Source organism: Callithrix jacchus, chromosome 9 (assembly GCF_049354715.1).
Source record: "Callithrix jacchus isolate 240 chromosome 9, calJac240_pri, whole genome shotgun sequence".
Taxonomy (NCBI): Eukaryota; Metazoa; Chordata; class Mammalia; order Primates; family Cebidae; genus Callithrix; species Callithrix jacchus.
The window spans coordinates 48,274,168-48,287,473 of NC_133510.1; the positions used below are offsets into that span (position 1 = coordinate 48,274,168).

Sequence of the window (13,306 nt, forward strand, 5' to 3'; positions counted from 1 at the left end):
TTATAAAAGCAAGCCCTTTATTTTTACTGTCCTGAAGGCCAATCCATTTAATGATTGTAGTAAATTAGAGCCAACATACACTATACGAAATTTAGGAAATGCCTAGCACATAATACGTTGTCTCTATATATTTATTCAATTATTTAATTAACAAACAAGTATTTTAAAGATTTCCACCAAGTCTATGAATTCGGACTTTTATGTATGAATAAAGAACTTCAGTTTATATTAAGTGCATTCTTCAACACCAGATAAGCTAAAGTGGCAATTTTTGAAACAGTTTTTATCACACAATATTTTGAAAATCAAGCTAACAATAATTTCATTTTGAGAATCTTTAGCTCAAAACATTTCTAGCAGGGCACATTATACTGTAGCTAAATCATTTTTACTATGAACATTATTGTTTTCTAAGCTGAAAGAAGTGTCAAATGGTGCCACGGGAAGTTAACTATAGCAAATGTATTTAACCAGAACTTACTGCAGAAGAGACTCCATCAAGTAACGGTAATAGATTTATATGTGTGTGTTTATATACACACACACATACATACATAGACAGACAGATAGACAGACAGAGAGAATTGACACTCCATAATGAGAATTTTCTTATTGGAAAATGTGATTCCTGAATATGTATTGGGATATCCTGGAGTCCTTTCAACTTGGAAGACAGGAACTCTGTCAGGTGTGAAACAAACAGTTCTCCTTAGCTAAGAAAGCTTTCACTCACTAATCCATCTCTGCTAGAGATTATTAAAACATTTTCAGCTAGAAGTTGTTAAAGAAGATTTAGCAATGGTCAAAACGAAATTCTGAAACACACTTTTTCCAGAAAAAAAAAGAACATTGTATTCTTTACTGAATTCTAATACTTCTTAGGAATCTAAGGGTTTTATTTAGTCCACAGATTAAGATCTTAGTGAAATATAATAAAAATACTTTAAAGGTTATGTATCAACAAGGTGTCAGTGTGCATAAGGATGAAGTATTCCAGTCATAATTAAATTTCAAATCTAATTATAATTTGAGGCGTCCTTTTAATTACATTGCAATATTTTCTTTTCCTAGGAAGATGAGTGGTATAGCATCTTTTATCTGTAATTTTCATTTAATTAAAAATGTAAATAAATCAAACCTCCTTCTTAAAAATATTTACTTTGCACATAAAAAAGAGGATTCAGTGGGGTTTTATCTAGTTAATCATATTTACTTTGAGTCATAAACATATGATATATGAATATATAGGCACAGAGGTCTAAATTGTCCTTAATATTATGAAGCCAAAAAAAAAATCGTTGCTAGTAATTATCTTTCTTGCTAGTGAGAATTGTTATGCCACTTCCAGCAAAATCCTTCTAATCCTTCAAAGCCAAGTTCAAATGTCACCTCCTTTGTGTGAAGCCTTCCCCAATTCCCAAAGACAAATTCAGAGATAGACAACTGAGCCACAGCCAGCAACTTAAATCCATAATGGTCACTAAAACATCCCTGGAATTGTATAAAACCTCTGAAGGAAAAAGCCTTTATCAGAGTTCCCTCAGAAAGAGGACTTCACAAAGTTAGAAAGTTGTAATGGACCTACTTGGGGAGGTAAACTACCCCACCCTGTGCCCCCAACCAGCATATATGAGTATCAGGAATTACTAACCTGCCTCCTAAGGAACCAGCTCCTTGGCAGGCTTGGGTTCTCCCCTGAGGGACAGACAAGCTTACAACCAAATGTGATTCTTGGACAGTAGATGAGAGACTGAGAACAAGCTTGAGTATTTCTCTCTTGTCCTACTCCCAATCCCAGGAATAGATTTGCTCTTTAAATTAATGTCAAATAAACACTTGCAAACCCCTCTTGGTCCCATTTTCTTACACTACTTCTAATGACATCAGACCCTAGAGTATAAGCTAGGAAAAGAGAGATGTGAAAACATGGAAGAATATGACACAGGAAGAAGCTGATAAGATCAGCGAACAGCAGTCCAGGCCTGTAATCCCAGCACTTTGGGAGGCCGAGGTGGGTGGATCCCAAGGTTAGGGGTTTGAGACCAGCCTGGCCAACACAGTGAAACCCTGTCTCTAAAAAAATACAAAAATTAGACGGACGCAGTGGCAGGTGCCTGTAATACCAGCTACTCGGGAGGTGGAAGCAGGAGAATTGCTTGAACCTGGGAGAAGGAGGTTGCAGTGAGCCGAGATTGGGCCACTGCACTCCAGCCTGGGTGACAGAGCAAGACTCTGTATCGGGGGAAAAAAAAAAAAAGATATGTAAATGGCAAAACCTACGGTATGGGTGGGAGGAATTTTACAATGGAGAGAAGTTTGGAAACTTAGAGAGGGTAATCAGAGAGTGGGAACGTGAAATTGAGATAACAGAGGTTGTAGTTATTGGTAATGATGAGTTTTTGACAAAGGAACCAAAGAGTAGAGGATAAGATCATTTGAGCAGAGGAGAAACAGGAATATGAAGAGAAAGATATGCATATAAAGAATTGTCCTCAAGAATAATAAAATCCCAGAACTTTGGGAGGCTGAGGCAGAAGAATCACTTGAGCCAGAAGTTCGAAACCAGGCTGCACAACAAAGGGAGACCTTGTCACTGTAAAATTTTTTTTTAATTAGCTGGGCATGGGGGCAAATGCCTGTAGTCCCAGCTACTCAGGAGGCTGACGTGGGAGGATCACTCAAGCCTGGGAGGCTGAGGCTGCAGTGAGTCATGATTGCACCACTGCGCTCCAGCTTGGGTGACAGAGTGAGACCCTGTACCCCAAAACAATAATATAAACATAACAAAATCACCAAGAACTATGACAGACAATGTTGGAGACATTCATAGCCAGGAACTCAACTGTTCAAGGAATCAGAGTGGCTCCAGGTGCCCCCTTCCCTTCAGCACAAGGAGGTAGTAAGTGGTTTATGGTTTGATGACTTAGACTCAAAGCTGAGGTTTATAATCAGAAAAAAGAAAATGCCTAGAAGTAGCAATGAGGAGCAAGAAGGGCATCTAACCTACATTTTACACAACAATGAGAGAGGAAAAAATGGGGATCAATTGAAAGAGGAAGCAGTGTCCTCAAGAGAGAAGCAGGTTTTCCAGCTAGTGAAGTGAAATGACAGGGATCTGATCAGAAGTAAAAGGACTGTTAAAAAACGAGGTGTAGCATACAAGGGATTTCTGCAGAAGGGTGATCCAAGAGGCAGAGCAGAAGGGTTGCAGGTATAGAGTGAGGTAAGAAATGGGGTCATGAAAGGAAATGTGCACAGCTATATGCACATCAAGAGTGGAGTTCTATCACCTCACCATGTTGGGCTTTCTCAGGAATGAAATAACTAGGATTAAAGAATAAAATTGGATTAGTCCTATGATCCCAAGACTGATGGTGATGATGTGACTCCAGTTGGGTAGGAAGTGGGCACATGGATTTGCCACGATCTGTAGAATTCTAGGGCCCTTCCAGTGTAGAACCCATGACAAAGCAGTTTCAGCCAGAACACCCAGATGTCCATGGCACCCTCTGTTGACTCCTGAAGCACTCACGGCTTCTGGGACCTCTTGTCATGCTTGTAAAAGGGCACCTAGAGAATGGGGAAGACGGATCTTATCCTGAGCCCCCGAGGCTCTTAACTCCTGCTACTTTATGATTTTTCCTTTAAAAAATAGAGATTTGTTAAATTTCTGGAGGATAAGAATGATAAAATTCAAGTTGTGTTTTAGGAAAATCCAGTAGCTTTTAGAAGTTGGTATCTGAAGGCTAGCAGGCAATGGTGATGGGTAACTTCTAAGGATTCACCCTGGAATGAATATCTTCTGATCATCCATGGCCTAGATGCCATCCCTGAGTTTTCAAAGGGCTATCAGTAATCAGAAGATATTCTCTCCAGTGTGAAACCTTAGAGTCTCCAGATTTTATTTTATTAACAGGTCATTATTTCTTAAAAGGGAGCCATATTAAAAACCACTAGACTCACTGATCTCTCTGTGAGAACATTCTTTTCTTAGAAATACTTCCTCAGCCCCATCAAGTCATTGATCATAGGTTACTTTCTCAGGAGCATTCCTGGACCACCCTGTTTGAAAGTAATACCTGCTTTATTGTGCTCCATGATATACTCTGAATGTTTGTTCCTTCCAAATCTCATGTTGAAATATAATCTCCAACTTAGAGGCAGGGCCTGGTGGGAGGTGTTTGGGTCATGGGGGTGGATACCCCGTGAATGGCTTGGTGCTGCTCTCACAATAGTGAGTTCTCATAAGTTCTGGTTGTTTAAAAGTTTGTGAGTGACACTCTCCTAACCTCTCTCTGTTGCTCCTGCTCTTGCCATGTGATGTACCTGCTCCCTCTTGGCCTTCTGTCATGATTTTAGTCTCCTTCAGGCCCTCGCCAAAAGCAGATGTGGGAGCCATGTTTGTACAACCTGCAGAACCATGAGCGAATTCAACCCCTTTTTAAAATAAATTACTCAGTGTATCAATCTGTTTTCACAGTGCTATAAAGAGACTACCTGTGACTGAGCAATTTATAATGAAAAGAGGTTGAATTGACATAGTTCCACATAACTGGGAGGCCTCAGGAAACTTACAAACATGGCAGAAGGCAAAGCAAACACCTTCTTCACAAGGTGGCAGGAGAGAGAAACATGGAAGGAGGAACTGTCAAACTCTTATAAAACCAGCAGATTTCATGCAAACTCACTGACTATCATGAGAACAGCATGGGGCTACTGCCCCCATGATCCAATCACCTCCTTTTCTTCACATGTGGTGATGACAGGTCCCTCCCTCAACATGTGAGGATTACAATTCGAGATGAGATTTGGGTGAGGGTACAGAGGCAACCATCTCACTCAGTCTGAGGTCTCTCTTTATAGCAACACACAAATGGCTTGATACACTCCATAACATGACTTTATAGCTCATATTTTTTTTTTTTTGTGGCAGTCCTGCCATCACCATCCCCAAAATAGAAGAAAAACTCTATGGAGGCAAGGATGTCTGCCAAATGACATCACTATTCATACTGTTTAGTAGCCTGATTTTTCACTCAATCTATAGAAAATGACTTTCCGTGGAAGAAAACCATGGAGTACAGTGATTGTTCAATAAATATTTGTTAAATAAATTTGGCTTCATATCTATTTTTTCAGCCTCAGGCTCCTCTCCACATTAAATGATTCAACCACAGCAGACCACAAATAAAAGTATGGGCCTTTTATTTGCTGTGCCCTTCCATGTCTTCACACTTTTCCTCAAGTAATACCCACCACCTGCACTGCACATTTTCCATATTCCCCACAGAACTTCTATTCATGTTTCATACCCCAATTTAGATACTACCTCCTTTATTAGGGTTATATTTGATATTAGAATCCTGATGTCAGTACTGAGAACCGTATTCTGATATCACCAATTAAAACATATTTTCTTCTTCCTCAGTGCTTCCAAAATACTTAATTTGTATGTCTACTTATTACATTTTTATTCTGTTGATTATTATAGCTAGTCATTCATATGCATTTCCAATGGGAATTTATAAACCCCTTGAAATTGATGATTACATCCTAATCATGATTATATTTCCAAAGGACTTATCACAATTTCTGACATATAATCACACAATAAATGCTGGATTGGATTAGACTGAATTACTTTTTTATTTTGAGTTGCCAAGTAATCACCTCAGCCATAGTCTTCATTCTTATTCTATGATTCCAGTTCTGGCATTAATCAGCTCATGACTTGTACAGGGGCTCTATTAAAGGTAACATGTGAACAATAACATAAAAACCATTCTATGTACTTATTGACTTTAGAGTTCTCTCTGCCTTTATGGATATGATAATAGCTGGGTCGTGCTTGGATTCAAAAAGGGAATTCATGTTTCTTCATCCCTCCCCTGAGAATGAGAAAATATGAGAACAATGACATGTTACGGTGTGTGCAAAGCACTGGGTGGGGGTGGTTTCACTAAGGCGTAAATGGTTAAAAGTTTGATCGTATTTTAGCTGAGCTTGCTGTGGTTTTCCAGGACTTTTTATATTTTAACAAAACAGAAGAACTAAAAGAATTAGAAGTAGAGTTTGTACCTTGAGTTGAGATTGCTGAAATTACAGCAAGTAAGAGAATTCTTGATGTCCTGCAACCCATAAATAACTGTACCTCCTGCAGTTTCCCCTTAGAAGCCAATCCAGAGTAAAGAAAGCTTCAGGTTCAGGTTCTGGGGGAAAAAAACTCTCTGCTTTCCTTCCTTCTTTTATACAATCAATAAACTTGTATTAAGCCCATCATGCTCTAATTTTGCACAAAGAGGCTCTAGGGTCACAAAAGCAAAGTCCCTTCTTTTAAAAGACAGTGACATATGATTGGTGCCATGATTCAACCATTTAGAGAAAATAGAAAAAATAAACCACATTTGCTGAACATCTGTATACTAGGTCCACTCATAAATGAGATAATCCTTGCCCTCAAGTTTATAATTCAGTCAGGAAAATAGTTTAATGCCATTCTATATGGAATGATACAAACACATTCTATATGTGTACTAACTATATTTGTGGGGGACATGGCGGGGGGAGTTGGATGAGGAGAACAATTCTACCTGGCTTGGGAAGAGAGTCATGTGCTTTTAAAAGTTCAAATATGATATAGTGTTTAAGTTCAGGTTAGAAAATGAAGAATTTACTGTGTACTTCAGGAAAGAATAACCCAAGTCTGCAAAAGTCACTGTGTGAAAAGGTCTCCTCCAACCTATAAGGAATATCACAGAAATACTCTTAGAAAAGATTGCAAAAAATATCTTTGAAGTAAAAGCACCTAGAGATGGACATTCCAATTAAGAGGGAATAGGAATACTTTCTGAGAGTCTCGGAAATTTTGATTTAGGCCAGTGAAATATTTCTAAATCTGAGGGTTTCACAAAGGATTGACAAGCTTTATTATGCTAAACAGGGCAGTTTACAAAAGCACTATTATCCAATATGTCATCATCTAGATTTTTTATGGTTTCAGGTCTTAGATTTAAGTCCTTGATCCATCTTGAGTTGATTTCTGTGTAAGGTGAGAAACAAGGATACAGTTTCATTTTTCTACGTGTGGTTTGCCAATGATCCCAGCACCATTTGTTGAATAGAGTGTCCTTTCCCCACTTTATGTTTTTGTTGCTTTGTCAAAGATCAGTTGACTGTAAGTGTCTGGCTTTATTTCTGGGTTCTCTCTTCTGTTCCATTGGTCTATATGCTTATTTTTATACCAGTACCATGCTGTTTTGGTGACTATGGCCTTCAGTGAGATTGAACTATATAGTATATATAGTTTGAAGTCAGGTAATATGATACTTCCAGATTTGTTCTTTTTGTTCAGTGTCGCTTTGACTATGTGGGCTCTTTTTTGGTACCATATAAATGTTATAATTTGTTTTTCTAGTTCTGTGAAGAATGATGGTATTATTTTGATGAAAATTGCATTGAATTTGCAGATTGCTTTTGGCAGTATGGTTATTTTCACAATGTTGATTCTACACATCCATGAACATGGGATGTGTTTCCTTTTGTTTACCTATGATTTCTTTCAGCAGTGTTTTGTAGTTTTCTTTTGTGGAGGTCTTTTACCTCCTTGATTAAGTATATTCCTAAGCATTTTAGGACTTTGGCTATTTTTAGATATTGGCCTAGGCAAAGACTTCATTACCAAGAACCCAAAAGTGAATTCAACAAAAACAAACATAAATAGGTGGGACTTAACTAAATTAAAAAGCTTCTGCACAGAAAAATAAATAATCAGCAGAGTAAACAGACAACCCACAGAGTGGGAGAAAGCCTTCATAATCTGTATGTCTGACAAAGGACTGATATCCAGAATCTACAAGGAACTCAAACAAATCAGCAAGAAAAAAACAATCCCATCAGAAAGTGGGTTAAGGATATGAATAGATGGTTCTAAAAGAAGAAATACAAATGACTAATAAACATATGAAAAAATGTTCAACATCACTAATGATCCAGGAAATGCAAATCAAAACCACAATGCAATACCACCTTACTTCTGCAAGCGTGGTCATAATCCAAAAGATCAAAAAATAATAAATATTGGCATGAATGTCATGAAAAGGAATACTTTTACACTGTCGGTGGGAACGTGGACTAGTACAACCACTGTGGAAAAGAGTGTGAAGATTCCTTAAAGAACTTTTAGTTCTTTGATCCAGCAATTCTACTCCTGGGTATTCACCCCAAGGAAAAAAAGTCATTATACAAAAAAAGATACTTGTACACACATTTTTATAGCAACACAATTTGTAATTGCAAAACTATGGAACCAGCTCAAATGCCATCAATCAACAAGTGGATAAAGAAAACTGTATATATATATGTGACTACTACTCGGCCATAAAAAAAAAAAATGGTATTCGCAGCAACTTGGATGTAATTTGGAGCCCATTATTCTAAGTGAAGTAACTCAGGAATGAAAAACCAAATATCATATGTTCTCCCTCATAAGTGGGAGCTAGCTATGAAGATGCAAAGGCATAAGAATGATACAATGGACTTTTGGGACTCAGGGGAGTGTACACTACTAAGGTGTATACTACTAAGGTGAGGAGTGCACCAAAATCTCAGAAATCACCACTAAAGAACTTATTTGTGTAACCAAAATAATTTTTTTAAAAGCACTATCATCTAGTGCTACAATAATCTCATAAAATAAAGGCTATTTTTAAAATATTTTTTAATGTATAATGTAAATAGTTGATATCAGCCAGGCACAGTGGCTCACACGTGTAATCCCAGTGATTTGGGAGGCTGAGGCAGGAGTATCACTTGGGCCCACGAGTTTAAGACCAGCCTGGGCAACACAGTGAGACTCCCTTCTCTCTAAAAATAAAAATTAAAAAATAGTTCAATGTGGTGGCATGTGTCTGTGGTCCTAGCTACTTGGGAGGCTAAGGGGGCAGGACTGCTTGAGCCAGAGGTCAAGTCTGCAATGACTCATGATCTCACCACCACATTATAGCCTGAATAACAGGGCAAGACTCCTTTCTCAAAAAAAAAAAAGAACGAATGAATGAATGAATGAAAGAGAAAGAAAGAAAGAAAGAAAGAAAGAAAGAAAGAAAGAAAGAAAGAAAGAAGAAAAGAGAAAAAAGGAAAGGAAAGGAAGAGAACAAAGGAGAGGGAGGGAGTTTGAGGTGAGATAAGATTTTACTTCAAGACGTAATCAATTTGAGGCTTATCAGGAATATTCGCCTAAAAGGTTTGGTTTTTAAGAAAAAAAATTGACCTATCTGTTGTTGGGAAACAATTCTCCATGGTTCCCTCATGTTTGGCATGTTTTATAAGCAAAGAACTGACTTCTGTTAGTTCCAGACTATTTTTTAAGGATGTGTGCATATTAAATAGCCTTAGAAGAGAGAGAATGTCTCCCTCTAGAGCGAAGACCAGAATCTTATACAAAATTTAGCTTCTCTACATCCAACATTACTGTTACATAACACAACCCACTAATTGTTCAGATGTCATCTGGCCCTCTTTACATTACCCTGTGGAAACTGGAAATCAGGGTAAAAATGCTGATACTCTGGCTACTTACAGCCATTGCTGTAATAAACTTTCTTTTGTCTCTGACCTGGGAATCCCATGTCTTCAACCAGCATCCATGAAACTGTAGCAAGTTAACATGTTAACTTGCAAGTACAGTAAATTCTTATACCCATTACAGTTCTTGACATTTATATTTAAAATATTGCAACATTTTAATTTATGTAAATCATTTTACTTTTATCAGTTTCAGAGACCTCACCACATTAAGGTCTTAACAATTAACTGATGGTCTCTAAAATTTTTCAGGCCCTTAGCAAAATTAATGCATTAATTCTGACAGTTAAAGGAAATGACTGTCAATATTATGTGAAAGGAAAAATCAGGAAACCACTCATATACATATGACTGGTTCACTATTACAGTTATTTGACATTTAAAACACTGTTTCATATGTGGGCTCAGTAAAATGTGAATCAAATCTAATTGGTAAAATTTGATCAAATATTAACTAAATCTTTTTAGAATTCTAGGATCTACATTACAACATAAATCATTGGTATAATAAACGTCCAAAGAAATTAAGTATCAAAAAGAGCCCTGTGTGTAGACAGAATAATGATCCCCCTCGACCCAAAGATGGCCTGAATGTTTATGTCCCTACAAAATTCACATGTTGATACCGAATCCCCTATGTGTTGGGAGGGGAGATCCCCTTTGGGGATCCTCTTTGGGAGGATGACTAGGTCATGAGGGTGGAGCTCTCGTGAATCAGATTAATGCCCCATCAAAGAAGTCTGAGGAAACGTGTCTGCCCCTTTTGCCCTTAACCATGTCAGGATGTGGCAAAGAGGCACCATCTACGAAGCAGAGAGTCCTCACCAGACACCAAATCTGCTGGCACCTAGATGTGGCCTCCCTAGCCTTCAGAACTGTGGGCAATAAATTTCTGTTGTTTATAAATTATCTAGTCTCAGGTATTTTGCCATAACAGCCCAAATGGACCAAGAGAGATGCCCATATTTCAATTCCAAGAACCTGTGAATATGCTATCTTGCATGGCAGAAGAGACTTTACAGATATTGAGGGAATGTGTTCTCTTTCCAGGTCCACACAGGGGCATAGTTTTAAGGGCAAGAACTTCCCAGTGCTATGTCCCCCTCCCATCTCTCTCCATCCAGGAGATTTAACAGTTCATGTTTAAATTTCACGGGCACGGGAAGAAACTAAGAGTCAATCACTCCGGCGGAATTTCTAAGGAACTCCTTTCATTGGCCCGGGGTCTTAGCGAAAGTGGGGGTTCCTCCCAGGTTGAAAGTCCCCTTCTTCCACACCCCTTCAGACTCCATGTTTGGGTCCCCTTCCATGAACACTGCCTTCGAGGAAACCATCTTTCTCTCTCCTGGATTTTTCCCTCTGGAGTCCCCTTCCACACTCTCATGGAAGCCTGTCTTCCCCTCCCTTAAACTCCATCTCTCTCTATTTCCTTCCACTCAGGGTGGAAGCTGCTTTCCTCTCCTGGATTCCATCTTTCTGGATTCTCTGACTCAGCATGAGATATAGCCGTTTCTTTCTCTCTCCTTCTCCTGTCTCTTTCTCTAAATAAGTCACTTTCTACAAACATTTTTGAGCCCAACATTTACTGCGCACTATGCCGTGTCCCCTCTCATTCTTGAGAGGGCAGGAGACCAAGAGCCTGGAGAAACATCCTCTCAGGGGAGCTGAGGGCACCCTGAACCCCAATATTACATTTTGGTGAGCCAGCCAGGAGAGGGGTACAGCCAGAAAAGAAGACTTCAAAATTGTAAAACTGGCCCCATTCTGTCCTGTCTCTTTAAGAACACCTGAAGCGGCCACAGCAAGGCAGGGCTGCTGGGAACCTGAGTGGCACCACCTGGGAGGTATGACCCAGCCCCTCTTAAGCAGACACAGCCCAGCCAGAATTAAAAGCACATTTTTTTACCTTCAATCTCGCTCTCTCTGCTTTCTGTCTCCTTCTCTATCCGTTGGATATTATCTCTGGGACCAAAACCTGCGGGAGCCTGTGGGGCAAAGCAGGTGCTCCCTGCCCCCAGGGCCTTTCGCTTCTTGCCAGCTGGGAACAGCCCAGCCCCTGGAACGGGAACGGGGATCTCCCGCAACTCAGCTGTGCAGGAAGCTGCAGACTGGCTAGAGAAAACAGCCGGGAGGGGCGAGGTACAGCCCGAGCCTACAGGGAACCCGGGAGTGTGGCAGCCTGGTGCATGGTTCTGGCAGGCCTCCCCGGAGCTCCCTAGTCCCAGGCAGCAGTGTAAAAAAGGCTTCCCCAGGGCGTTCACCTGCCAGCCTCAGGTCCCTATGTGGGCAGCAGCTTGGGGAGTGGCCCAACAGCACACGAGGTTCTGGTGGGGTCAACATGGCACCCAAAAGCCGCCAGGGTAGGGGTACTCAAAGCTGGCCTAGCAGCAGCTGTAAACAAGGCTTTTAAACCCAAAGGGGCAAGCAGTTTTTTTCTATGGGTGCATCAGGTGAAAGAAAAGAAGCAGCTGCTGGCTGTTAGCTCCACCCGGCATTTAGGCAGGCCTCCAGCCTCAGTGTGCAGCATTCTTATTCAAAATACAGCTTAAGAAAGCTTTCTGCCTTTCCTTGCTACTAGTGACTAAAATGGTAAAGGGGTTAAGGCATAGGACCTGTAACTGCAAGAGTTGCTAGTCCAAATTCCTGGTGGAGCCAGTGTTGAATTGGTGAAAACTTTGGGGAAAATATCCCAAAGGCTTCCCAGAAGCCGAAGGCTGTGGGACTTTGTGTTTGGTGTCTAATTTGTTTTGCTTAGGATTGGCTCTCCCTCCATGGCAGAACTTTTCCATCTAGCAGATTATAGTTAAACCAGTTCCAGGGCCCAAATGGTTAATGGTAGCTCTCGCATCCCTAAAAGCATTTTCTTACAATGGAAAATGGGTTAGGGGAGAGGAGGGTGTTGTTCTGGCCTCAGCCCTGCCTGGCCTGCCTTCTTTGAGCTGTGTGCTCTAATGGCCCCTCCCTAGAAGTTTACCCTTCTGGGGCAGTTTTATAAATTGGCCTGTGTAAATTGGACTTGTGCTGGGAAATATTGGTACCCATCTCCTGAGCCTCACTGGCCTCATCGGGGCTCGTTGGTATGTGACTACCCAACCCAATGGCTCCTTTAGTTCCATGCCTCTATGGTAGTCACTGGAGGTCCTGCAGGCAGTGAGACTGGTCCTATGACACTGGTAGGTCATGATTCACATCCAGTACATAGGAGGCCCTCTGATAAGATGGATCACACATCTTGGGCACATGAAATTTCGAGGTACTGACTGAAAGACGTTTCATTTCGGTACCCATTTTACCTGGAGGATGCAACAGGTCGAAGCGACTGTAATTTCTTTAACTGGGAGTGTGGGCATCTCTTGTGTTCCATTTCAGATGGGTGCTTCTATTCCCAAGCTCAAGTCCCCATTAAGATGTATACTGAAAAATTGGGACCAATTTAGCACACGGTCCTTAAGGAAGAAGTGGCTTATTTTTCCCTGCCAAACAGCATGGCCAAACTGCCCTCTGCCGAGTGGAAAATCTAGCCCCCAAAGGGAAGGGAAGAAAACCCAACAGCTTCCCTTGAGCTATTGCAGGAGGCCTTAAAGTACACTCCCGTCACCAGACTTCATAGAGGATCAGTTAATACTAAAGGACAAGTTTATTAGCAACAGGTATCAGGCAGAAGCTCCAGAAACTGGCCTTGGGGCCAGAGCAGAGTCTAGAATCATTACTGCACCAGGCAACC

The 13,306-nt window shown here is 40.4% G+C and overlaps 1 protein-coding gene across 1 annotated transcript in view; it reads right to left on the minus strand.

Moving 5' to 3' along the window:
- LOC128928709 (uncharacterized) overlaps positions 1–12,764 on the minus strand; it is a 240,076-nt gene extending 227,312 nt beyond the window's left edge. Inside the window, exons 1-2 of the mRNA XM_078338156.1 lie at positions 12,639–12,764; positions 11,489–11,843 (exon numbers count right to left, since the gene is read on the minus strand). Of these exons, the coding sequence (XP_078194282.1) occupies positions 11,489–11,843; positions 12,639–12,764 (481 nt within the window). The remainder of the gene's footprint in view (positions 1–11,488; positions 11,844–12,638) is intronic.
- Positions 12,765–13,306: the final 542 nt, after the last annotated feature.